The sequence below is a fragment of the Numida meleagris genome, chromosome Z (genome assembly GCF_002078875.1).
Source record: "Numida meleagris isolate 19003 breed g44 Domestic line chromosome Z, NumMel1.0, whole genome shotgun sequence".
NCBI lineage: Eukaryota > Metazoa > Chordata > Aves > Galliformes > Numididae > Numida > Numida meleagris.
Genome location: NC_034438.1, coordinates 9,814,215 through 9,840,804, shown reverse-complemented (window position 1 = coordinate 9,840,804; position 26,590 = coordinate 9,814,215). Strand labels below are relative to the sequence as shown.

Genomic DNA, 26,590 nt, shown 5'->3' with positions numbered 1-26,590 from the left:
CTTTTACAGTCATTTGGCCATTGACTCTAGTGTCTTCCCACCTAAAATAGCACATTAGTCTGCTCACTTCTCTTGCCCAATGGCAAGTCAAAATCCTTGGCTCCTTTTCCTCTTGTCATTCTGCACCTTTGCTCCTACTACAGGTCAAAATCCTGTTATTGGAGATCACCGATAGTGTTGCATAGAACAAACCTCAAGACATTTTGTTCCTTCGAACTGCTTTTTATTATTATTGCTTACAGAATGCAGAATTTACTTAAGCACATATTTTTAATCAGTATGGTTTTAAGGATGGTTTGGCCTTAGGAAATCCCCGTGTCCCTTTGCCCCTGGCCACTGGTTTCCACGTTGTAATAGAGTGCAGAGCTCCTTCAGTCATTATACGGTGCCTGTCTGTGAGGCTGCCTCATCAATAGATTTCTGAAATGATATAGGTTAAAACCAACTTGTTCTTCTTTTTGTTGTAGCAGATCCTTTCAGGGATCCCAGCAGCATCTCCACCTGACACCAGTTTGCAGAGGCATAGCTGGCAGGGGCAAACTTTCACTTTAAGAGAATGGAAGACACAGATAGGAATGTGAACAAGCTTGACTGGCCAAACCATGGATGGGGAAGCAGTACAAGAGTGGGCAGCCTTCTAGCTGTTGTTTTTGTTAGGAAACAACTTGTGTATTCTTGATATTAGTCTCAAAATGTGCACATGCAGATCTGATTGTCCTGCAAAAGAAAAATCAGCCCAGCAATATTTTGTATGAAGCTATAACAGTGGAACTGACAGTTTCCCACAAAGCCTTAAGTTTTGGAGCATGTCATGGTTTAGAATTCTATAACTTCCAGTATTGACCAGCTATATGTCAAGCTTGGGACATTTAAGCTACAATACATTTGTCAAGAATGAATAGCAGCTGACTTCCTCCTTGTTAAATAAAGTTACTCTTTGTTTTACCTGCTATCACAAGACATTTGCATTAGGTTTGTTAATTGCTTTTTCTGCTGATATCAGAGATAAGCCCTGCATGCACTGCAAAGTGAATCACAGGAACTGCAACCAGTGCAACACAAAGCAAGTCTAAGATTCATGCCTTTACTATTTTCCCTTTTATTTCTGCTTCCCAAGGGGCTGGCAGCAGTTCAGAAAATCCAAGTGCTTTTGAAGTCTCCTACACCTAGGAAGGATAACTTAGGCTCACCAGCAGCTGTTAACAGAAATTCTGCCAGATATTGGCTTAAGAATAAACACAGATGTGTTATGAGCTTACTGCAAGCCAAACAGAAACTATTTATAGATGACAGTCCCTGATTTTGCATTATTTCTTCTTAACAGAACATTTCAAAGATTTATCCCTTCAGCTCCCTGGCTAGCTGCCAAAGGAGTTTGGGCAGCGACATGCCCAGTGACAACCCATGTGATGGGAAGCACACATTGCACCAGGCAGCGTCAAAACACAGGGCTAGGGATACAGCCTCCTGAACTCCTGATACAACCACACAGGACCCATAAATATTCTTGAAATATGTTCTGGTACTGAAAAATAAATTGCAGAGAAGGTTGTTACGTGGCACATTGCGATCTCCCAGGTGAAGATCCAACAAGCTGTGTGGTCCCCCTCCAAAACAACAGCTCTTAGTACTGCACAGGGCTTCAGCACCAGTGGAATCTGATGCTGAAATGAGTGTTGTTTGCTCTCCTTTGGTTTTGCCTATTGGCAGTGCTCTGGTGTAAAAAAAAAAAAAAAGTAATTGGCTCAAAATTCAATTAGAAGCAGTTTTAATTTGATTCATACTGAGCTTATTAGTTCAATGATAGAGAATTGGAATTGAAACTAATAATATTGATCAATGAGCTTTAAAATTCTTACTAACCTACAAGTTACACTAATTCTGCCACTTTTGTAACACAAAATGGAAAAGTGGGCAATCAGCAACTTAGTCAGCTACTGCTTTTAAAAAGCAATTTTCATAAAACTGAAAAATACGAGTCTCTTGTGGCTGCTTAGAACAGGACTCAAAAAGTAATAATAAAACAAATAACATGAATAACTAGGAGCTGTTAATGAACATTCCATCAGTTAACATTTAAAATGCAATTAGGGGGAAGAAAAAAAGAACATTGTTAAAAGGCGGTTGCAGTGTAGTAGCAAAATGGAAATATTGTAACAGCCCAAACAGCACACTGTATTGATAAGGAAGGAGAGGACGGCATTGCTTTGTTAATTAAAGCTGGGAATTAAAGGGAAAGTATGTGACAATGAGAAATTTTGGCCAACAGAAGTAAGTATGGAGTTGAATGTAGGTGCAGGGAGAACCTAACGATGGAATTACTTGAGGGAAATGCAAGAATTGTGGAAGTGTCCAGGAAACGCATTATTCTGGGGAAATAGGAAAGCTTTATTGTACAGTAGGAAGACAAAATACTTTCAGTGAATACTATAGCTCACTCCTGCAGTTTGATCTTTTCCTTGAGCGAGGTGATTTGTAATTAGTACCCCAGGGTAAGTGGTATCTGGGCTTTTAGAACAGCTTTTTTGCAACCTCTTTCTGATTCGTTGCCAGTGAAGCTTGGGAGTGCAAAGAACCGCAAGAAAGCTAATGCAGGGCCTGCGTACGTGCAAGGTAAACGGGACGAACCAAACGGACTGCATGCCTGTCATCTTGATTGTAATCCTCCACAAAATATCAGTGGCTTATATAGGACTAAACTAATACAGATTTTACTATTCAGAGAAGACAATTCCACAAAACAGATCTTGTAACGCTATGGGGGTATCTTTCATTTATGCAAATGCTTATTTGATGCGATGTTAAACCCTTAAGCTCTGTTTTGGCGTTTGACCTGGTAGAGCGAAACCTTCTAATTAAAACAGAAACAACACCAGAAAGACCTTAAGAACTGCGCTGGGGATACAATGCAGCCGCGCCCTCACGACGCGGGCCGCGCGCAGCGCTGAAGGCCGCCGCGCTCCGCTGCCTGCGCCGCGCACCACTCCCCGCCCCCGGGCACGGCGTCGCTCCCTCATGGCGGAGCGCATCGCCCCGCCCGTGCCCGTCCCTGCCGCCGTCCCCTCCTGTCGCCGTCGCCGTCCCCGTCGCTGTGCCGCCCCGTCCCCGCGGGGCTCCTCCCGCCCGCGGCCCTTTCCGGCGCCCGCCCCCTCCCGCCGCTGCCACATCCTCCGCTGACATCAGCCCGGGCCGCCATATTGCACCCGAAGCCGCCTCCGCCAGCTCGGCCCCCGCTGCCTCCGCCTCCGCGGCCCAGCCCCGCTCCCATGACCGCCCCCGGCCGGCCGCAGCCGCGGTGCGGGTAGGGCCGAGCGGGAGCGGCTCCCGCGCCTTCGACTTCGCGCTCCCGCGCTGTCTCCGAGCTTCCCCCCCCGGACCCGGCCTCTGCCCTCCCGCCGCCCGCAGCCATGACGTCCCTCACGCAGCGCAGCTCGGGCCTGGTGCAGCGCCGCACCGAGGCGTCCCGCAGCGCCGCCGCCGACAAGGAGCGGGGGGCCGGGGGCGGCCCGGAGGATGAAGGCCGCCGGGAAGAGCCGGGGGACGACGAGAAGGGGGACTCCAAGGAAACGCGGCTCACCCTGATGGAGGAGGTGCTGCTCCTGGGCCTCAAGGACCGCGAGGTGCGGACCGGGAGAGGGGACGGCGGTTACCGGGAGCGTGGGGGAGGGGTGCGGAGTGGGAGGTGAATCTGCCGTGTGTTGGGTGGGCAGAGGTAGAGGTGGTGCAGGGGAGGGGGGTTGGGGCGGGGGAGCCCACCGCGTTCTGGAGACAATGTGGGGAGCGCTGGCCTGTCACTGAAGGAGTCTGGGTCACCCCTGGGCCCGGGTCTCGCAGCGGGTCGTGAAGTCCGTAGCGTCTGAAGGGAGGCAGCGCGGAGCTCGGGCGCCGGGAGGTAGGGCCACGGCTGGCTCGAGGCCTGGGTGGGCTTGTGGTGACTGTGCTCTTGCAGCCTACCCGCGGCTGGTACGGGGGAGGCTTGTCTCTGTGCTGCCTTGCACTCACGGGGCTGCGCGACGCTCAGCAGCCCTTCCTAAAAACACTGCTCAGACTAATGCATGTGAAAAAGGTCCTAAAGTTCAGGGTGATAAATGTGATAAAAATGGGCCTTGAATCTTAAGTGGGTCAAAATGAGGAAATAGTGTTATTATGTAACTCTTTCACTGACTTTATAACATAGTTGTTTGTGGTGGTACCCTGAACAGCAAAGCGTATTTCTACAGATGCAGTGGTCAGTTTTGTATTGACTGATCGTTCTGAAGGGGTAATCAATACAAAAGACGTGCATGCTACATAAAGCCCTATCGGGGAACATAGTTAAATATGGTGTGTGGTGAAGCATAATATGCCTTTATTTTAGATATTAGCTGTTATGTGAACTTAATTAAGTGACCTGCTTAATTCTTTGTTGTTGTTGCAAGTAAACTAAAGAAGACAGTTTGCTGATTTGGGTGGAAGTATCTTGAAGCTGTTCACAAGCAGAGAATAACAGGAGGAAACTGCCAAGCTGTGTGCTCACTGACAGTGCATTGCATCTAGAATAACTTTACTCGTTGATGATGTATAGGTTAGAAAGTAGTTTTTCTACTTAATGGTAATTTTGTTGTTGGGGTTCTGTCTATATATATATCTGCTGCAGTAACACACTTTATTTCTCTCTCAGTCCATGTGCTTCCGGCCATGTTCTTCTAATCCCATTTTTCCCAGGAGGACCTTGCTGTGGCATCCTGATAAAGTCAGCAGATACAGTGATGTGTGCTTCCGCCTGCTGACCCCGAAGATGTGCCTGTGTGTGCTGCTCTTCTAACTCACCTGAATAGTTGCAGAGGAGAGTTAGGCATGCCAAGACAAGTCAGGATAGGAGGTCTTACTCTGAGAAGGATGGGATAGACTTGATGAATTTTCAGCCCCGTTTTTCCTCAGATGTGTGGTAAATCTGCTGAATCTGTGGGCGTTGGGCTGTAAAGATTTCAAACTAGGGAGCATTCTGTCTCCTTAGAAAGAATATACAGCATGAGTGTTCCTAGTATATCAGAAGTTAGTAATTCATACTGGGCCTGAAAATGCAGCTTTGCACTGCTAAATTGTCTAACTGTTACTAGGAACAGCAATGGAGTGTGCTACAGAAAACGTAATATTTCTTTGTATGAAAAAGGGAAGTGATTACAGTGGCATGGGTGTTCATGACTCCCTTGAGATTTTGCAGTTGAAACATCGGACGAGAAGAATGATCAGAATGATAACGTCATCTGTAGGGTGGGGGGCTTTGTGCATCAACTAGCACACAGTTTCTGAGGCTTGTTAGGCATGAATCACTTGAGCCTGTGTTTTACTTCTATGTCTGTTTGTACCCCTATCTTTTATACAAAGCAAAGCTCTTTAGAGTTTTCTAAATTAAAAATAGAACTGTAGATTAATTTTTGAAGATTTGGGTTTTTTTTCTATTGTTCTAGTGAACAAAACAAATTTACTTTGTGCAAGTGGGAATGCTTTCTGTGAAGTTTTTACTTCAAATAGAATTGATTCCCGGTGACAGCTGTGTGGTTCTTTCTCATGACAGCAAGTAGAGAAAAGTAATAAAAGGTCTATAAAGAGCAACTGTGAAACTGCACAGACTATAAGGGATGGGCAAGAGCAGGTATGTGAGCTTTAATCTCAACTAAAAGCCAGTAAATCTACAGCTGACAATGTCCTTCTCATTTAACTGAATGCTAAATTACTTCATTCTGTTGGAATAGAATAAAAGCTACAAGTCTGTACTTGCATAAGAGCACATTTCCCAAAGAAGCAGTTATTTCAGAAGTCACCAGTAACTGCATTGATAACTTAGCTTTGAAGGATTTGGCGTTAATTCTTTTTTAACATTAAATAATAGTGAATATGGCGTAACACCATGTAAATTTTATCAGAAAGGCCTCACGTGCCAGCAGACACTGTTTATAATTTCTGTGTGCAGGTGGAAGAGCCTTTGCTCTTTACAGGAAGATTCAGACAGTGATGGGTAGCTGAGTTCAATGTTTTTAGGAGATTGCTAGCTATTTATGAGAATCCTGCTTTCATGACAGCACAAGGCCCTGAACAGCCATAGCAGAACTTGAGTTGTTGCCTAGTTGCTGCTGCAGTGTTGGTTCAGCGATGTGCACATCCTGCTGCCCTAACACAAACGCAGAACACCTCGTTCCCATTCTTAATGCATGAACACAATTAACTGCCTTTGTGCATGCTTCCTGGGCATGGTCTTTTCTCTTTTTTTCCTTCTTTTTTTGTTAGTTTGATCTTACATAAATTACATTTTAATATGTGGGCTGATTTTTCTTTTTTTTTTTTTTTCCACTGATGGTTCCTTTTCTGCTTGTCTTCTATGTATGCATACAACTATTTCTGTATTCCAAGGTCAAAACAGGTTGAAAGGGGTTATGTGCTGATATACACACATGCTTGCATAAGGTGACAAATGCGGTGTCCTCAGAGGAACAGATAATTCACTGGAGCAGAATGCATTACTGCAATTCCAGAGGGAGCATCCTTGAAGAAATCTTTGGAATCCCTTTGGAAGTGAGACTGGGAAAGGGAGTTGTGTTCATCCATCCAGAGCAGAGCAGTAGCCTGTTGCTGTAGGAATAAAAAATACTGAAATAAAATACTTTGCTGTATTAAGTTAAAAATAGGATTGTGGTAGGATAGGTCAAACCTGTGGTGAAAGGGGTGTTTTTACATGGAACTTCCGAAGCATCTGAGGTCATCACTGCCAAAAGAATGGAGTGATAAACACTAACAGCTTATTTGCAAATGACAGCTAAAGGACTAATGTAGGCTCTTCCAGATGCTGTCCCAGTATGTCCCATAGAAAGCTGAAAGGCTGTGAAGAGCTCTGTAACCATCTCTCCATTTTAAGTTTTTTTCCTATGTTTAGGTTTCTCTTTTTCCTTTTTTCCTTTTTGGAGTTCTCTCTTGGTAGTAGTTGGGAATCTATTGAAATGCAGCAATGCTTACAGCTGTTCCTATCTACCCTATGCCACAGCTAAATGAATTGAAGCAGCTATAGAGGTCTGTAGTTCAGATAATTATGGTTAATAAGGTAAAACTCTTATTTGATCTGTAACTAATTTGTTGCTTACTGAAAGAAAGATCCAGCAAAATATGCTGGAGTAAGTCATGAACAGCTGCCTGCTGCAACAGGGAATATTTCTGGTTCTATTTTTTGTTCCTTTGGTGAAGAATGTTATTTGTGAGAGTGAAGCAATATTCAGTCACTTAATTAGGTGCAGAAATTTGCTTGGATCTTTGCTCATGCTGGGCCTTTGGAAGCTTCATTTATTGATGAAGTTTTAGTGTTGCGGTGGAGTTACAGTATAGCTTTTTGTCTAAATAATGTGTAGGCTCCTGTATTGTATTTTTGTTTTGTTGAAATAAATTATTAGGGAGCTGGTTTGCCTGCTTCAAATGCGTTGTTAGGAGATGATCAGGTTAGTGCTAAAATGTAGTTTATCCATAAAAAAAACCTTAGCAGTTAGATTTATCAGTGAAATTTTTGCTAATCCTGAAGAGATTCTCATGAAAAGTGGGGAAAAAAAAAAAAAGCTTTTGAAATTGAGTGGTGTTTTATCCAGTCTTAAACTTGGGCTTTGAGATGCAGAAGGTTGTGGGGCGTTGTATTTTTTTAATTTGCCTATGTAGCAAATTATCAAGTTTTAAAAAGTTTTCTTGTTATCTTTTTAGTTCTGCAAAAAAGAAAGCCATAAGTATATTATAACAACAGAGCATGTAACGTCTGTGATGAAGTTATTTCTTTCATAGTTACCTGCCTTTCTGTCCTTCTTTTTCACTGCCCTACACAAGGTCTGAGCTGGCAGAAGATGGGTGGTGCAAGAGGAGGAGCACACAATTGCTGAGCTGCAGTGAAGTGCCCCTTTACTCTGCTTATCAGTAAATCCTGCATGGGTTCTTTGCAGGACGTGCTGATCTGGAAGCAACATTATGTCTATAAGTTGACTTTGTGTTGAAAAGGTGTTTATTTTTCGTAGTTTGGATGCAGCCAGTGTGTTATCTCTGCTCCTCTAGCATGGCTAATTTGTGATCTGTATTATTTATTCATGAATAATTTCAAGTGTAACGTAATTCTTCCTTTCATCTCAAGCTGTCTAGTGTAGGAAAACCAGACAAAAACTTATTCAGAGCCTTTTTAGTAATACATCACAATTTTTTTAGTGCTCTTAAAAAGCAAAGCTGTAACTCTTCTTCCTCTCCTGCGGAAACCTGTTTTTCTTGCAAAATCTTTCATGACAAATTCCTGAAAAAGTACCACTGGTTAATCATGGAGTAAGTAATTGTGGAACTGAAAATCAGCATTTTTTATTTAAAAAAAAAAGTTCTACCTAGCTATTTTTTTGACAGTGAATCAGATGAGGCACTGCTGCATTTATCTCAGTTAAGCTGTGTAATGGGCCTTCTTTGCAAGGCTAAATTGACAGCCTAAGAGTTGCGGACAGTATATTAGCTATGAATTTTCTTCTCAGAGCTAGTGACTGTGGCATGTGTTCACTTGTGTTGTGTTAGCTGGGGAAGGGGAAGCTGGTGCCCAGTAACAGTGTGGGTCAGTTTCTTTTGCATGGGCATATTTGCACGGACCTTTCAGTAAGGAAGGTGAAAATATCAGTTGTCTTACTATGTACTACTGCTGAGTACTTGTTATTCCATACCTAACCTGCATGTAAAATGTCAATTTCAGTAATTTATTTTCTTTAGTTTCAGAATGAAGTATTCATAAAATATTACTGCAGAAAGATTTAACATGCGTATTTCTGGTGTAATAATAAGAATTACATAGAAATTACGAATGAAATGGTACACAACTGTTCTCTTCCTCTAAATTATACTGCCTGTAAACCTGGGTGTGTGGGAGCACGTAGGTGTGTGGTGGTATGACGAAGACTGTTAGTCTGAGTCCAGACATAGGTCAGCTCCACCTCTTAACTTACGTTGAACTACAGTATTTCAGCCCTTTTGTTTTGTTCTGTTTGTGGTGAACCATTAAGATGATAAATGGTATGTCTTGCAAGCTAGGTCTTTGTAATTGGGAAGGCATTAAACATTTACAGGTCCTTTGCTATTTGTGGATGTTGCGGGCTGTTGCTCATCACACCAGGAAGTTAGTCTGTTGGGCTTTTTGGATATCTTTCTGTTGTTAATTTTCTTTCCATGTGTAAGCCACTTATTGCTATACATTTTCTAATAATCTCCTTTTATGGTCTTTCTGGATAGCATTGTGTGTTTATAGCCAGTCTTTAGCTGACAGGCTTGCAGTCTTTTGTATGCAGACAAGTGTTGTACCATGGATTTTCTGTTTAGCAAATGATCCTTCCAGTTTTTACTTCTGTAGATGTTCGATTCTTCCCCATCCGACAGTCTCTGCTAGGGGAGAATCATTCCTTATGTATTGAGTTTCAGCACATTTTTTGCATTTCTTAGTGGAGGAGTCAAGTACAATACTTTCTGGTTGGATTGAGGTAAATGCCAGGAGGAATCCCAGGGCACTCTCTGAAGCACTGACTACAACTGCTTTGCCTGTGTGGGATATTTAAACGTGGTTTCTGCTTTAGCAGCATCTGCAGACTTCATGAGATTTTACAGTTGGCACATCTTAAGCACTAAATGGAATAACTTGTTCCTTTCAGTGCAAGTGCAGTGCAGTGGGGAATTTTTTCTTATGGTGAGAATATTGTGACGTGTCATTTTTGAGTTGGTCTGTTTTGCAAATTTTTTGCACCTGGGTAAGTGAAACAAAGGCTGTTCTGAAAACAACAAGCTGAAAGGATCTAGGGATGTTCAGACAGTCTCATTATGTAACTTTTTTTTTTAAACATGAGACATTACTCTGGAAATTCATCTTCATTAATGACTGATAAATAAGGGTGATTCACCTCCTTCAAGATGAAATACTCTACTGCTCCTCAGTTTTAACCTAGTGCTTTACTTCGTATTTAAGCTATGACAACAGTGTGGGGGGGAAAGGTAGAAGAGAAGAATAGCTATTGTATTTAGGGGCTGATACCAATATATTGGTAAGTCAAGAGGAGAGAGTTCTACTTGTAGTGTTACTAGTCAATCCAAGTCAGTTAAGCCTCCACCTGTTACTTACCAGCATTAGACCCACTTTCTCTGCATTAGAAGGACTTAGTGGATTTGAGCTTTTCTCTTTTTGTGAGAAGAGCATGCCGTGTCTGTGTCTGCCTGAGGTGGAGTTAATTTTCTCTGCAGCAACTGGTTTGGTATGCTTTTCTCCATTTGTGACCTAAGCAGCACTGATAAAGGATCCTGTTAGAGCTGTTGCTGAAGGCTGCCCGGCAGCATCAAGGCCTTGCCTGTTTGCCCCTTGGGCATAGCTGGGAGGCCTCACTCGCAGCTGTGGGGGACTCTGCCAGGCCCCGCGAGTATTGTGTGCTGTATGGCCTCATGCTCAGCAAAAAAAGGAGGGGATGGGGGTTGCTGCTCAGGGACTAGGTGGTCATTAGTCTTATGTGTGGGAGGTGGTGAGCCATTAGCTTTGCATCACTTCTTTTTCCTTTCTTCTTTCCTTTTAAATTAAACTACTTTCATATTTCAACCCACAAATGTTTGACTTCAATGTGTTGGGTTTTTTTTTCTTTCTTCTCCTATCCTGCTGAAGAGGAGAGAGCAGTCGGTTGTGGGGCTCAGCTGCCAGCAAGGCACAACCCAGCCCTGGAGGCCCTCAGTGTGTGTGACTGCTGTGCCGTGAGCTTCTGCTTGTTAAACTTGCATCTAGGCAGGATGTGATCTTTTTCTGTTCCTGCCATGTTTGCTTACTGCTGTGGGAAGATTTCTTATGAGTGAAATATCTGATCTGGAGGATCTGAGCACCAGTTGTAATTAAACATTTCTTTCAAATTTGGGCCAGATTTTATGCTCAGTGACAATAGCTGGTAGTGTAGAAATTAATTTGCAGGTTATGGAACATACTTTTTGCAAATTTTGCGCCAAGTTTGGAGAGTAGAAGTTGAAGGCAGCTTTGCATGAACTGCACATTAATTGAAGTAGCTATCTGCACGTGCATGCACCTAATCATGCCAAAATTGAGGATTCTGTGTCTTTTAATTCCTAAAGGAACAGTCAAGCTTGTAAGTGTTGCTTTGTTTAAGGGTTCAGTGCTGTGCGTGGGTAAGTTGCTTTCTCTTCAGCAAAGCTGTGTCTTTAAAATCTTCCCTTTGGTGAAGAGAGATCTGTAAGTATGTCTGTGCATGTGCTTAAGAAGCTGGGCAGTAGCATTTGGCTTTAATGCTTTCAGTAGTTGACAGCAATTGCAGTTTGTTATTCCTAAATGCAGTCTCAAGTTATCAGATACCTGACAAGTTTCTTGTCAACAAAATTGCACTTTCCAGAATATGCTTGCGTGCTTTCTTAAAGTATTTCTAGTGTTTGGCTGTCAGAACACTTCAGAGACTTTCTTCACAACCTTACCTTGTGTTTATAACTGGACTACAATTTATATTCCAGTAAAATGGCTAGTGATTTAAATGTCCTTGAAGTTGAAACAGGGACTGCAATCTGGCACTAAGTTCTTCAAATTGTAGTATTTTAATAGTCTACATTTCTACATTCAAGTTTGCTTTTCTGTCTTAAACCTCTGCAGTGCTGAGAAAGCAATGGCTTGCCTGAAAGATAAGAATTGCAGTGAAGAGTTGGTTAGGTATAGATTGGCACAGTTTCCTAGAGACAGTAAAGAGGAATCATTTTTGTAATTGCAAATTAAATATCCAGATGTGGAGCAGGAATATTTTTCCTTTGACACATCAGAAAATACAGAGTATTCTTCTAGAGAAGTTTGTCTTGAATATTTTGAATATTCAGATTCTTTTTTCTTTGTTACTGTTTCTGAGGTATGACTGATGAGGGATGAATGTCTCTCATTTTCATTTTTTCCAATTATGTAGACAGAACTGTTTCTTTTCCTGAATCTGAAATTATTTTATACCCATTTAAGAGCTACTTGAAAAATTGAGTCTCCCAGTTTTTTTCACGAGATATATAATGTACTCAAAATAATCCTCTCTGAATGCATTCCTATTAGGTGAAGCTGGGTTGTGCCTTTCTGTAAAACACGTTGGATAGAGAAGAAGTTAAAATTGAAATCTGCCAGATGTTACTGCTCTTGAAACTAAAAATCAGTTTTTGCATTTCAGGGAAACTTCTTATCTTAGAACCTAAACATGATAAAACAATTTTGAGCGTGTTCTCCAAAAGAGGTTTTTGTTGATTGCTAGTATTTTAGGTCCATAATACAGGGAACAGAAGGATAAGCAATGAGTGGAAACGAAGGAGATGATTATTGAATAATTCCTTAAGCGAGACTCTAACCCTGAATATTTTGTTTCCAGCTAAGCATGAATAGGTTGGGCTGATACCATGCAGTTCCCTGACAAAGGAAATTGATTTGGATCTTGGCAGAGAATGCTGCTACAGAAGCCGAACTTGGTTTTATGTTTTAACCCATCTGGAATCATGCACTACTGTAGTGTTATGGAATGTAAGATTTTCATAGAGGTAAAATAAAACTAAAAATAAAAAAATCTATAGCTATTATACATAGAGATTAATATATAAGCTTTGAATGTTATTGCAAAGCGAAAGAGAATCCCTGGGTCCTTAAAAGACATGCAGAATTTGACCATGTCTGCTTTTCTTGTATGAGACTTTCACTGTCAGCTGCAGCTTCTGTGCTGTTAAGCTCATCTACAGGTAAATTAAACTACAATAACCTGCCTTGGAAAGGAAATAATGTATTGTTTTGATTATCTGAAGGTGAAAATGGATTAGTATGTGTAATAAAACATACCTGTATTGAGGTCAGCCTAATCTTACTGTGACGATTCAAACAATTTTACACATTGCAGCCTGTCTTCAAGTCCTGTTACAATGAAGCTTTTCCTTTCTGTTTTTCCATCATTGCTTTCTATTGTTTGTGTTTTCCCCCAGCTCCTTATGAATATGGTTAGATATGCTGGTAAAAGACTTTTAATTGGTTCTTTCTGGAATTAGGGTGCTTTGCACATTTACAGTCTCTCTAAGGTTACTTGAAGAGCTGGCTGAGGGCTTTACAGGAGTTCACATAAGGACCTAGCTGAGGAGGAACTCATGCTGGCTGTGCAGGAGAGGAGTTGAGCAGAACTAGCATAGAATTGCCCACTATATTCCTGCTAAGTCTCCTTACAGTGAGCTATCAGCACTTGGAGGTTTATTAACTGATAAAACTAAATTTCCAGTTTTCCTGGTTGTGAGGAATTAAATTATTTTATTATAGTGACCTATAATAAATACACAGAAGTGATATTTGAAATGATTTTTTGGAGATTTAAATGGAATTAGCAGATTTGTTGTGTGTAGTTTTACACGGTAATTAATGTTGGGGAAAAAAAACCCAACTATTTAGTAGCCAACAAATCAAACCAGGATTACATCATTTCACTATTTGTACAGGTCAGAGCCATAAGTAGCATTTTTGCAGGGCTTTTGATAATTTAACGGTTTTGATAACTTCTGTAGCTGCTTTTCTGCTATTTCTATATTTAGATGTCTGATTCTCAACCATTCCTACTAGTGTGGCATTATGTCTTACCTGAAGGTATGCCACCTATTTGTGTTACACAGGCCACGGTTTTGGAAATGTTGATCTGAGGGATTCAAATTGACGGAATGAATATGCAGATATTTCTTGAAGTTGTGACCAACTTTTCCTATTTGGGCCATTGAGAACTTACAAAATTTTGAGCTTTTTGTACTTTGTGTATAAATAAGAATAAACTTAGGTAATTTTTTTTAAAGAGTTTTTATTCTAGTATAAGCATTTCCTGCTCTGAAAAAAATGTGGTTGAAGTTTTTAGGATTGACTGGAAAAGTCAGGTACCTGTTTTGTTGGACAAATACTTTTATGAGTATGCTCAGTGTTGAATTAAGCTTACATTGCATCAATCTTCCTGACTTGCAGCCAAAGAAACTTCAGAAACTGTATTTGTTCTCCTTTGTAGAATGATAGTATTCCTAAATGAATCACTGGCTTCCAAGGGGTTTTCTTATCTAAGGGCTCTGTATTACAGCAGCTCTGTTATCGGCTTTGATCTGCATGAGATTTTTTGAAGTTGCGCTGTCACAGAGAATAGGTTTACTTACCAGCAATAATACCAGGCAATATTCCTTAAGCAGCAATTTTACTTTCAGCAGCATTATGTAAAGGTTCTGAATTTGAGGTTCTTATTCTGTTTGTCCTCTTCTGCCCTTCTCTGCTGGGATCTCCATTTAGTTGCAAGACATGATGGGAGTACCCGAGGAGATGCATTGTGTCTGTAGAAGAATACTGATGATAGATGCATTAGGAATACATAAAACGAATGTTTTAGGTCAACATAAAGGAGTGAAATTTTATGTTAAACACAATTTATAATAAACCAGATGCTTGCATTATCTTTTTTGCTTCCATACTGCTTGTAGTTTGTATTTCAGCTATTAGAATATGAGAACAGTTTTAAGGAAACGTTGCGGTTTTTGAGGTGATTCTAGCTGCTTTTGAAAATTCAAACTATTAGTAATAATTGCAGAGAGACTATAGAAAAAAGACAGTATGTTAAGGTGGTTCTCCTCTTTGTGAGAGTTATGATAGCCCCGTGCTCCTCAATCTGCTAGTACTCTGCATTAAAATCAAAATATTAAAAAAAAAAAAAGTATTCTCTGTTAAACATCATAGTTGTAAAACAGAAAATAAAATCTGTTGTAGCAACTTTAGAATTTATGTTTGCAGAGGGTGCAAGGGAAAAGCAGCAGCCATCCTTGACATGGAAACAGTGGCAGAAAAAATGGTTTTAACCCATTGCAGCATGCCTGGACAGTGTATGCAGTTACCCCTCACCCTCTGTCCTCCCCAGCTCTCTTTCTGTAGATCCAAAAATAAGATGTTGCTTCAATCAGGAACACCTGGACTGAAAAAGTGAGAGTTCTGTCACGATTGCAGTCGGCTCCATTATGAAATACATCTCGCACTAGCCTGCATTGCAAGAGAAATCATCTCTGCCTGTCTTTTGCAGTAGGTTTCAAATGGGTGATGGGTAATGATTTTGGATTATTTTGTTTTGTCTGTGCTTTGTGTTAGCTAATAATAGGATAGCAGACACCTCTGAAAGAACTTGATATTGCTTCAGAGGATCATAAAAGGATTGCTGTCCTGTCAGATTTAAATAGTGTAACTTCAAATTTATGATGATCAGGGTAATCTAAAGCAGGGAGCTCATGTTAAGTGCTGAATGTAGTGTGTGATTCCTTAAGCATTGTCTTTTATGCCTTCTGAGCTGACTGTGCTCATTAATGTATATATAGGTGTATTTTTAATTTTTTTGATTGAGCTCTTAATCCAAAAGACTAACTGTAGTTATAACCTTACTATTTAGGCTGCAATTTTGAAGTCAGTTTGTCAACTAAAGTATGGGGTTGTCACTGAAGGGGATGCTCTTGCCCTTTGCTGCCACTGAAATTCATTCACCTGCTCAGTGAATCAGATAAAAGAACTACCACTGGCTTTCAGAGGGACTGCTTTCTCATATAGCTCCCTATGCAAATACTAGTGTGGACTCAAGAGGGGGAATGACGGTGAGTTGTCATGAAGTGCAAAAGCAGATACTGTTTCTCAGCAGCAGTTCAGGCTCTGCTGGACTGCCTTTTTTGGTGTGGCCCTCCAATGACCAAGAATCAAGACATAGGGCAGGACTTACCTTCTCAAGTTCAAGGAATTTTGTGTAAGATTGAGTTGAAATGCTGTGCTTTAATTTAAAAGTCACTATAACTGAAATGAGAATCCTGAAGGAAGAGTAATTGAAATGATGTATGGAAAGTAGTGGTTTGAAAGAGATTCTTATGCTGGCAAAGTAGTTATGCACTGGGGTATCATTTTGTCCTCTGTTTCTTTTCCTGCCTTTTTCTTTTCTCCCTGGTGTTTCTTGCTGCCATGTTAAGTACTTCTAAGTACGTAAAAAATGTGAGTCTTTCTCTCATTACTGGGATGGCTACTCAAGTGATCATTTGAGTATTCTTGCTTCATTGTGCATCATGCTGTGTAAATGCCAGCAGTAGACTCTCATAATTGTGCAGTGCAATGTGTAATTTATGTTACGTTGCTTCGCCTAAGCCTACAAATTACTCAAACTTACCGAGTTCTTCCAAGTCCTACATTTGATTTATCTGGTCTATCTCAGATTATACATCTGCCCACTATTTTTCCTTCTCCTTATCTTTGAAGGAGAAATGAGCCACCTTGTATTTCTTGTGCTTCCAGAACTGTGGTTCACCAGCATTGTACCTTTATTATGCTGGCATGTAAATTTGGTGAAATTGATTAATGAGACCTGGTATAATTGATCTCAGTAATGCCCCACAATGCCATCAGGCTCGGAATGTTTTCCGATATGTTTGTCATCTATGATTTCTGAGAACATGCCATAAAAATAGTCTGCCACATATCGGGAAGAATATAAGGCAATGAAGAAACTACTGCTTGGGAAAACTAGATACCTGTTCATATATAAAACATAACAATAGTTTTATGTTTGAGAGGCTTTATATGGCTACTACTGTATTTGAATGCCATACCATACAATATTTGAATGCCAGCCATGCAGAAGTAATAAAAGTAAGGGCAAACTCCAGAAGAGTTCAAGACTAGTAGCTATCTTTAAACAGCCAAGCAGAGTTGGTTGAAAATATTCCTCTGAAATCCTCTTTTAATGAAAAAAAGACTACATGTAAATTGAGAATATACTGTGCACTAATGAAAACTTTGGTTGTGCCTTCTATTTGAGAAACCCTGATTTTTTGGGTTTCATATCGTCATGGTAGATAATCCAGTTTATTGTCTTGTAACTAGGACTTGGAAGCCCCTTGGGAGCTGCAACTGTAAGATATCTTGACTTTCTGTTACTTACCAGCTTGGCCAGCTCCTCTTTTGGTGGGACTGTTATGGATGAAAAGGGTTACAGCGTCGTATTTCAGGTGTCTCTACATGAAGTTTCAGAAATTGCATTCCTTACTAAATTTTTGAAGTCTTGTTTGTGTGTTTTGTAAAAGAAGAATTTGGAATTTCCTGAGTACAGGAATATAGGATTTTAGGTAGCTCCACTGATGTTTCTTGTTTAGAATGCTCCCCTTAAATTGTTTCATTTCAGTCTTTTGTTCCTGTTTTAAGCAGAGGGTGTTAGGTGAGGGTTTAAGGGGTGAAGTTCGAAGTTTGAATATTCTGCAGTTTGAATATAATATGAAAAAACTTTTAAGGATAGACATTTAGACTGGGCAGTGTTACTACATGTGTTATCCTGGAGAAGCTCTGCTGTTGTGATTCTTCATAAATGTAAACTGAGTCTGAGTCAGAGCTGAGTCTTCAGCCTAGCACTGACCTCTAATACTGAATATTATTGAGTCTGCAGAGTTGAAGATGAGCCTGAACGGCCTGTTCTCTGAATAAATGAATTTTATTTTTTTGGCAAGCGGGTCATTGTAACCCTCAGTAACCTTCATGGACTACTGCATAGCTTTATAAGTCTTTTAATTAAAAAAAACATCGTAAAGCTCACATTCATTTGCTATGGCTCTGTGGTTTGTAAAGTAATCTGTAATAGCTTGAGACTTGCTGCATTAGATCAGGAAATACATTGAAAGCTGCAGTTTACCATGTGTTGAGGAAGGTTCTATAAACGGATGGCCTTAACCAACTAGGTTAAGCATGGTTTGTGTTACCAGGTATGTATCTTGAAGTCTCAGGGTTGGAGCTCTGCAACCACTTCTCTTTTCTTATGAATCTGAGATGTTTTTCAAAGTTCTCCACCATTTTCTGATCTATGCAGATGTAGCGATAAGCAGGACTAACGCAATGGAAACAGCGTTACAAAAGGTGGAAGGAAAATACAGCGCTCACCCGGATTGGAAGATTTGGGGCTCGCAGGAAAAGACTCCCACCAAGGAGGGATCTCCAGGCAGAGATCCTTCCTCAGGGGCAGTCAGCCCTTAAATGAGGCCTAAGAGGGGTGGAGCCAGGCTCCACCCCTTCTGGTTGCACAGGTGAATTGCCTTCACCTGTGCTCCCAGGGCTGACTGGGTCTTTCCTCCAGGTGCTCAATCAGTGGTTCAGGCCATGACTCAGCAGTTCCCATACAGCAGAGTATAGCAGAACTGCTGGTTTCCTATTATGGGATAATTGAAGAATTCAAAAAAGAATGTCTTGTTCTGTAATGGGAAAAGGTTTTTAGTTGCTGTGATGGGTAATGCGGAGTGTTCTGAAGTAGAATGTTACATGGTCCCACACGAGTCTTTTGTCCTCGTTTTTAAAAGGAAGTATTTTTAAACTTTCACTCTGTAACGTTATAAACTTTCTCAGTCAATATTTTGAGATAATGCCTGTAAATGTAAAACAACATATGCAATTCTGTTTGTCATGGTTTTATGACTTTTGGTTATCGGTATTCCACATCATGACATCGTGTAGTGCACTGGGAGTTAGAGAGTTAATGTAACAAGTGTTACCTTGCATTCCAATATCTATATTTAGTGAATTGACTTTCCTTCTCAGACTGTTGCTGCTGTTTTAGGCCCATCTCCCTATCCTTTCCCCTTTTTTCCCTTTCCCTTTTCCTGGGGTGTGGGTCTGTGGGACCCACATTCCGCCCCATTAGTCACCGGGCTGAACTGGCCTGTAAACTGTTGACACTGTTCTATTTCTTTGCATTCTACTAGCTGGCTTTAATTGTCCTTGAGACAGAGAAAATACTGACCTTCTTTTTTAACAGAACAAGCTTCACAATTTCCTGGAAGCTGAATAGAGCAATGATATGAGTGGATGAATACCGCTCCATGAACATTGACTGTTTTAATACTAAAGTGAAATAGTTTTGAATTTTTGTTCAGATTTTTAAAGTAACATCAATCATGTATAAGTCACTAGAGCATCTGACATTAATTGTTGCCATATACCATCAGTTGTTCTGGTCATGTTAGTCTCCACATTCTGATTGTTTATGTACTTACTCAATTATAATGGAAATTATTGCAACAGCTTTGGGGATCTGAGATGGAGAAAGTGTTATCAGTTGATTGAAGTTTTTTTTAATAAATTCAAATTATGGAATTTGAGTAACTTATTGATTTAAAACATGCAGAAATCTATATTGAATGTCTTTGAAAATTGGAAATCAGTGTTTTCCATAACAGTGTATTCTAATACTTACGCAATAGCTCTCTTTCTGTAATTGTTCTGAGTGATTCAACAAAATATTTAAATAGATTCCATACATAGACTCCTATGGTGTTGTCAGTGCAATGTGTGTATTCTCTCTACAGTTTGCTTTTCCTGCTGTGGCTTTTTTTACAGCATAAACAGATGCCACAAGGCTTTTCATAACCAGAGTGATGTTGGAGCTGCTGAAAGACATTTGTATTTTGTTTGTGCAGGATTTCTCATGATTTCTAGCAATCTTCAGATCTTTCTTCACAAGTCCTATGGCCCTATTTTAAGTATAGTCAAATAATAACTTTATATATAGTATATGAAGTATTATATGAAGTTTATATATATATATTATAAACTGGGTTATATATATATTTATATATATATAAAAACTTCAAATATAAGTCAGATTTGTGAAATTTGAGAGTCAAAGGTCTTGGAGGAAAGCTGGGTAAAGACGTTAGGAAACAAGGTGTCAGGGGACACTGGTAGGATCTTTCCAGTCAGGGTCACTTCCTTCTCTGTGGGGTATGTGCATCAACACTGACTCCTGTAACACTCTGCATACCAGCATTTGTAGGACGTGGCTTCTTGGCATATGTTTACGCTTTTTTGTATACAGACCCCAGGTTTTGAATTCCTGCTGCAAGAAGGAGGAAGCTGCAGGAGCTTGTGCTTAGTTCAGCATTACTCAGCCCAGTGTATTGGTAAGGCTTGCTTGAATGGGAGCCTTTACAATCATGTGGCTTTTTCCCCCTCTTAGAGTGGAGACAAGAATAAGATGGCTGCTCACCATAAATGGTTTAAATATATTGTCTGCTATCTTGTCTGCCCTGTATGCCTGTACAGGTATATAGTGAAATCCATGAGGATCATAGAAACTCAGTCTCTGATAAATGCAGATGTGAGAATTTAGTATCTTAATGCCACAGGAGCATGCAGTGGGGAAATAAGCTGCTTTAGGAGAAAGGGTGTCATGGGTGAATGGTGGAGACTGGCAGCTGAAGAGGCAAAGTAAAGTCAGGGTGTGGAAGATAAGGCGGTAGGGTGCGTAACACCCTGGTCTTAGAGCCGTGGTCAGGATATGGATGATGTTCAGTAAGTAGAAGCTGTAGTGATTAATGGCTTACTGAACAGAAGACCTCTGAGAGCTGGGAAATGGGTAAGAGAACAAAGCAAACGGGTACTTCAACAGGTGATGGGAGAGAAATGGTTTAATGAACGTGGATTTTGGATAGCCTATTTTTTAAATAGAAAGAGGAGTTCGTCTTAGCTCTGTGCTTTGCCATGCTTCAGTGGAAAGTTTGAGCTTTCGAAGTTAAGACAGCAGCAAGTTTCCATTATAAACTTGATTTCTCTTTATGCTTGTCTAGCAAAACTATTTTTTATATTGGAATTTCTAGGTCAGCTAAAAGAAAACCACTTTTCTGCTGTGTTTCTGTAAACAAACATGACAGTTGTAAACATTCTTAGGATTGTTGAATCAATGTAGATTTAAAACTGTCTTGTGAGCTATTCATAGCTTTGTGGTATTCTGTTGTAATTGCTGTCAGGTAAAAACAATTCACTACCTTCTAAGTCTTCCCCCACCACCGCTTACCAACTTTAATGAAATAAGTATTTCACTTGGTTAGGATGTTTATAAAATTAGTGAAGGCTTGTAGGAAGAGAGATAAAAGTATTTGCTGTTGTATTGCTGGGAATATTGGTGCTGCTTAAGAGCGTTAAACAGTGAAATGACTTGTGCCTGTCAATAGTGATCTTTGTTCTTTAGTGTAAGTATTTTGAGACTGCTAGGTATTTGGAACATAACATAAAAGCAGTGTTAAAATGTCAAACAAAAAATTCTTCCTGTCTTCAGTACTCTTTAACCAGCAGTGGCCAGGCAATGTTCGGGGACTGATATACATAGAAAGACTCCTCTTCCAGTACATACTCTGTACTTCTGAGGTGATTTCCCAGATTGTGTACTGCTTACAGAGTCAGTATAGAAGTTTTCTTGTAAAAACTTTCATCTATTTGTAAAAACAATCAAATTCTTATGTAGAAAAGGAATTGGCCTTTGACAGGTTTTAAAAAAAAGTCAGTTTCAGTTGCCACCCTCTAGTTCTTGTCTGGAAAAAGAAGGAATAATTGCTTCCTGTGCAAATAGTATGCTATTCTACAAAGCTGTTCTACCTCTCTGTATGTTCTCTCCACCCTTTTCATTGCTCTTTTCTTTACTCTTCACCTATGACCTCTTTAATGGGTACTACTGTAATGCTGAGCATTATTGTTTGTCTTTTCTGTTTCTTTGTCTTCATATGTCATTTGAGGTAGGTGTCAAGGATCTCTTGCAGAGTGGAAGATAAACGTCTGCTTCTATTTTGTTTCAGCTACACCAGAAGGCTTGAGTTAATTTAAGGGATGATTTAGTTAGGCTGTTGTGTGCTAACCTTACCTTCTCTGAAGGTTCCTTCAATTGACTGACATCTTTGCAGTAAGTACTGAACACGGTCAGTCAATCCATCTGCTTGAACTATCTAGAAAGACCAGTTTAATGGACTGTAAAATGTTTAGGATGTCACTGGCTGTTATAAAATACCTCGTTCTTTACTGTGCTAATATAATCTCTGTCTAATGAGATGTTCCTTGTCCTGTGGATCCCCTGCAAACTCCCCACAAAAACCTGAAAAAGAAGTTGAGGTGGTGTACCTTCTCATGACTTTAATGTCATTGCACTCACTAAACCAAGCAGTTCCTTTTCTGAAGTTCATAGTCCCTTTGAGCTGCCTTTCAGGATCGCTTCGTTAAATCATCAGATGGTTGAGCAGTCTCCATCCTCACAAGTTTTCAAGGTCTGCTTGGATAAAGCCCTGCATAATTTGGACTGACTTCATAGCTGAACCTGCTTTGAGCTGAGAGTTGGAACAGAGATTTCCTGAGGTCCCTTCCAACCTGAATTATCCTAGGATTGTTCATTTATCTACAACCCACAGCCTGTGGTCACACAAGTTGAATAATTGTTGGAACAAAGGATTTAATACTGAGTAATTGCTGTCACCTCCGTGACAAATACTTTAAAAATAAATTTGTCTTTTCTTACTAAACATGGGAATTATTTCTAGAATTTAAACTGTTCTCATAATAGTATAACATTTTGAGAGTAAAAAGAAATTCATTTATCAAGCCCCAGCTGTTTGTCCAGTAGATTTTTAGTTTGTATATATCTTGTCTGATTTCAGAAATTATTTTTTACTTAAAGGGTGCAATTGATATGAAATAGGATGTAGGAGCCATCATTTTATTTCATAAAGCAAGTACTGCAGCTTATTTTACATGTTTGTTTTTCTTCTGGGACAGAAATGGTCTGATGCCAAACAAAAAATTTATGGAATGGCTGACTTTTGGTAATAGCTGATACTCACTAAGATCAGTTTTGAGTAAAAAGACTGGCTAGATAACTTCCAAAATGCCTTTGCAACCTTATGCTTATGACCTTTTAAATAAACATCTGATATTTCATTAACAACTTACTAGAAATTCAGAGTTTCTGTTGAATTTTTGCAAGTGTTGTTCATTTATATAATACAGCTCTTGAAAACATATAATGCTAAATGGAAACAAGCATTATGTTCCTAGAAATCTGTATTTAATGGCATGCGTTAGTTGGGGGCTAGTTTGTGTGTGCTGTAGTGGAGTTCTGGTAGGTCTGTCTGGTGTCTCTGTACTCTGACAGCTTTCATTTGCAAATAGGGTAAAATGTTGCTCATGGTTTGAGCTAGTCTTCATTACTGGTTAGGGTAAATTTTACAAGAGTGCTCTCCTTTTTTCTGTTATTTCCTGTATTCCAAAGTGACTGTTTTCATGGACAGGATGCATAGCTACAGGATTTTTGGTCTTTCTGGATCATACCAATGTTCCTGCCATTGTGTATCAAAAGACAAATCATTTCTCGAAATGATTTTGTTATGTCTTAACATTACAAAACTTAAAAGGACAGTGTTGGGTATTTTGTAAATAAAATACAATACTTTTCATAAATCTTTGTCACAATTTTCAAGCAGTGGAGTACAAAAATCAATAAATGGTGTTTCTAACTATTAAGTAAATTTACTGGCTCAAATATTCTATTTTGCAGACAGCTATCAATGCAGAAATGTAAACGATGCATGAAAGGTGTGATGTGGTTCATAAAATAAATGTGGTTTGCAGTCCATTTTAGAAAAATGTGCCTCATGTTTCAGAAATATTAATGTTTTCGGGGGGCTTAGATGACAAAATAGTAACTGTTCCAAATATTTGTTTGAAAACTTTTTGTTGTCTTTTGGTTTATTGTTGTAGAATCACCAAGGTCAGAAAAGACCCTCCAGTCCAGCTGTCCAGCAGTCACCAATATTTCTTATTTTCCAGTGAACCGTGTTCCCTCAGTACAATGTATACTCTTTTCTTGAACACCTCCAGGGATGGTGACTCCGCTATCTCCCTGGGCAGCCTGTTCTAGTGTCTGACCATTCTTTTGGAGAAGTTCTTCCTAACATGCAACCTGAATCTCCCCTGGTGCAACTGGAGGCCACTCCCTCTAGTCCTACTGCTAGTAGTGTGGGAGAAGAGGCTGACGCCCATCTCTCCACAAGCTCTTTTCAGGGAGCAATAAAGTCTCCCTGGAACCAACTCTAATCCAGACTGAACAGTCCTGGTTCCCTCAGCTACTCCTTGTAAGATTTGTGCTCCAGACCCCTCACATCTTTGTTGCCCTTCTCTGGACACGCTCCAGGTCCTTGATGTCTTGTAGTGAGGGGCCCAAAACTGAACAGAGTACTCGAGGTGCAGCCTAACCAGAGCTGAGTACGGAGGGATGGTCACCTCCTGCTTCTGCTGGCTGTGCAATTTCTAATGCAAGCCAGGATGCCATTGGCCTTCTTGGCCACCTGGGCACACTGCTGGCTCATGTTCAAGTGAGCATTGACCAACACCCACAGGTCCTTTCCCTCTGCGCAGTCTTTCAGCCACTCTGCCCCAAGCCTGTGGTGTTGCCTAGTGTTGCTGTACTGTGTTCAGCCTGGGAAGTGTGGTCTTTAGTTGGTGCTGATTGCAGTATTTGTTCTTTTATTTACAAGATGTTCTCTATCTTGCTTAATTTTTTTTTCAGATTAGCATTATTTCAGTGCCTTATTGTTTATGGCATGTTCATCATGAAACTTAGATAAGCTTGTGAGATACTAGTAATGCCAAGTGCTTGATGTCTTAAAAATGTATCAAGTTTATTTTGGCTATATGTAAGCTCTGTGGCCTATCTTGCTGTTTTGTTTTCTTTCCCTTTCCTGAAGTTTCCTTGTTCTTCAAAGAATGGACAAAGCCTCAAAAGTAACAAGATTCATCTGTTTCTCTTTCACATTTACAGTATAGAAGTGACGGTTTTCTATCAGTGCTACTTTTAAAAGTGTACGAAGGCAAGATAACTGCTTAGAGAACGCAGCTCGTCTCGTTCTATTTGTTTTCAGGAGCAGGTGGAAGTATCTGACTATCTTTCATTCTTCACAGGGTTACACATCGTTCTGGAATGATTGCATCTCATCAGGATTGCGTGGCTGCATGTTAATTGAACTGGCATTGCGTGGGCGTCTTCAGCTGGAGGCTTGTGGAATGAGGCGCAAAAGTCTCTTGACAAGAAAAGTAAGTGGAGTTAAGTGGTCACTCTTGCTTTTGTGTTGTGTTTCAGACAATGCAGTAGCTATAAATTACAATCAGTTGTAACAAAACACATTTTTTTTTAATATGGGGTTAGAAATTGAGTGGTGACTTAACCTGCATGCACGGAGTTTAAACAGTGAGCTGAAGTGCCTTGGAAAATCTCCTGTACTTGTTTGCAGCTCCTGTTTGTTCTTGTTGATGTCTTCCTGCTGCGCTTGGGAACCTTTCACAACCAGTTGGCAGTGGTGGTGGCCAGGGTGCCGTGGCAGCAGTTGCTAGTAGAAGCCAGCAAGCACCAGCTGTAATCTGCTGATGAAACTGGCTCTTGCAGCATGGGTGAGATGTGGGCTGAGGCTGATAAGGACAGTGTGCTGGATGCATCCTGCAAGCCTCAAGTTTCACTCAGGTGTGCACAGTGCTGCTGTCCCTGCATTGCAATGCAAGGAGACATCCCTGTGCTTTGGGCCCCTGAGAACACATAAATCTGTCTAGCAAAAATGTTTGTAGTCACTGATGTTGAAGATGGGCAAGTTTTTACTCACTGCATTAAGCTGAAGATTAGAAGCTTTAATTTATTGCTTTTGCTGCTGGATTTTTCCTTTACAAAATGTGTAAAGCCATGCTCTTTGAAGAATTTTTACTTCATCAGCTTTAGTGGATGTTTATAAAATAACTTTTTGAATGCATGGTCAAATATTTCTATTCACCACAAGTAAATTCTCTTTAGTGGGCTATTTCCCTATCAATATTATGCTTTGCTGATTTTTTTTAAAGGAGAGCTTCCAAATTCCCCAAACATCTCGCAGCTTCCTTCTCTTCTGAAGAATTGAACCTCTGTTGAGGCAAACAGCTCCTACTTCTTTTAGCTTTATGTAAGCATATTCAGCAGTGATTAGTTTGCACAATCTTTTTTTCCCCCACAAAGCTTTTGGCTCCTTAGGCATTCAGGAATGTTCTTTAGCAGTTATTTTCTTTCCGTGCAAACCTTGTCAGGTCTGTTTAACTGAATTTTTAACTGTGCTTTTTAGGAAAATTGAAAAATAACCTGTGCCATACCTTTACTACAGTAGACAGACCAAATTTGTGTCTTCCTCCTTTTTTTAAGCATGTGATTTTAAGGGTTGGTCTGTCTGTTTTTTGATTTCGATTTTTGTATTTTTCTTAAGGAGAGCTGAAAGCTACTTAGTGTTTTAGTGCTTTGTTCTTGTTGATGAAATAAAATCTAGAGATTGTTTTGCAGGCAGGAGAGTTCTTTGAAAAAGATTTAATATGAAATTCAAATGCAGTTGATTTCTGCCTAAGGAACTTCATGCAACTAAAATTACTAACTACTGATACATAGCCTGGTGTTTCTTCTCTCCTACTTCACCTCTCAGTATAGAATTTATTCTTGTATTGTTTCCTATCTTATTTCAAGTCTTGCAGTGTTTAATACTGTATTGCTGTCTTGAAAACTCAAAGCTCTGATTTGTGACTCGAACCCATATATCTTTCCAGCCATGTTCTGAAGGGAAGAGTTTAACTTTCAGTTACTTAAGTTGGTGCTGCAGCTAAGAAGGGCAGTCCTGTCTTTGCCAGGAGGCTTTTTTTTTTTTTTTTTGGAGTTTCCCTTTGGTTGTTAATAGTGTTTGTGCAGCTTTGTCAGGTAATCAC

At 40.2% G+C, this 26,590-nt stretch overlaps 1 protein-coding gene across 1 annotated transcript in view; it reads left to right on the top strand.

The window, feature by feature from the left end:
- Positions 3,248-26,590, top strand: part of GOLPH3 (golgi phosphoprotein 3) — a 34,177-nt gene continuing 10,834 nt past the window's right edge. The window contains exons 1-2 of the mRNA XM_021380542.1: positions 3,248-3,620; positions 24,788-24,919. Of these exons, the coding sequence (XP_021236217.1) occupies positions 3,408-3,620; positions 24,788-24,919 (345 nt within the window). The 5' untranslated portion in view covers positions 3,248-3,407. The remainder of the gene's footprint in view (positions 3,621-24,787; positions 24,920-26,590) is intronic.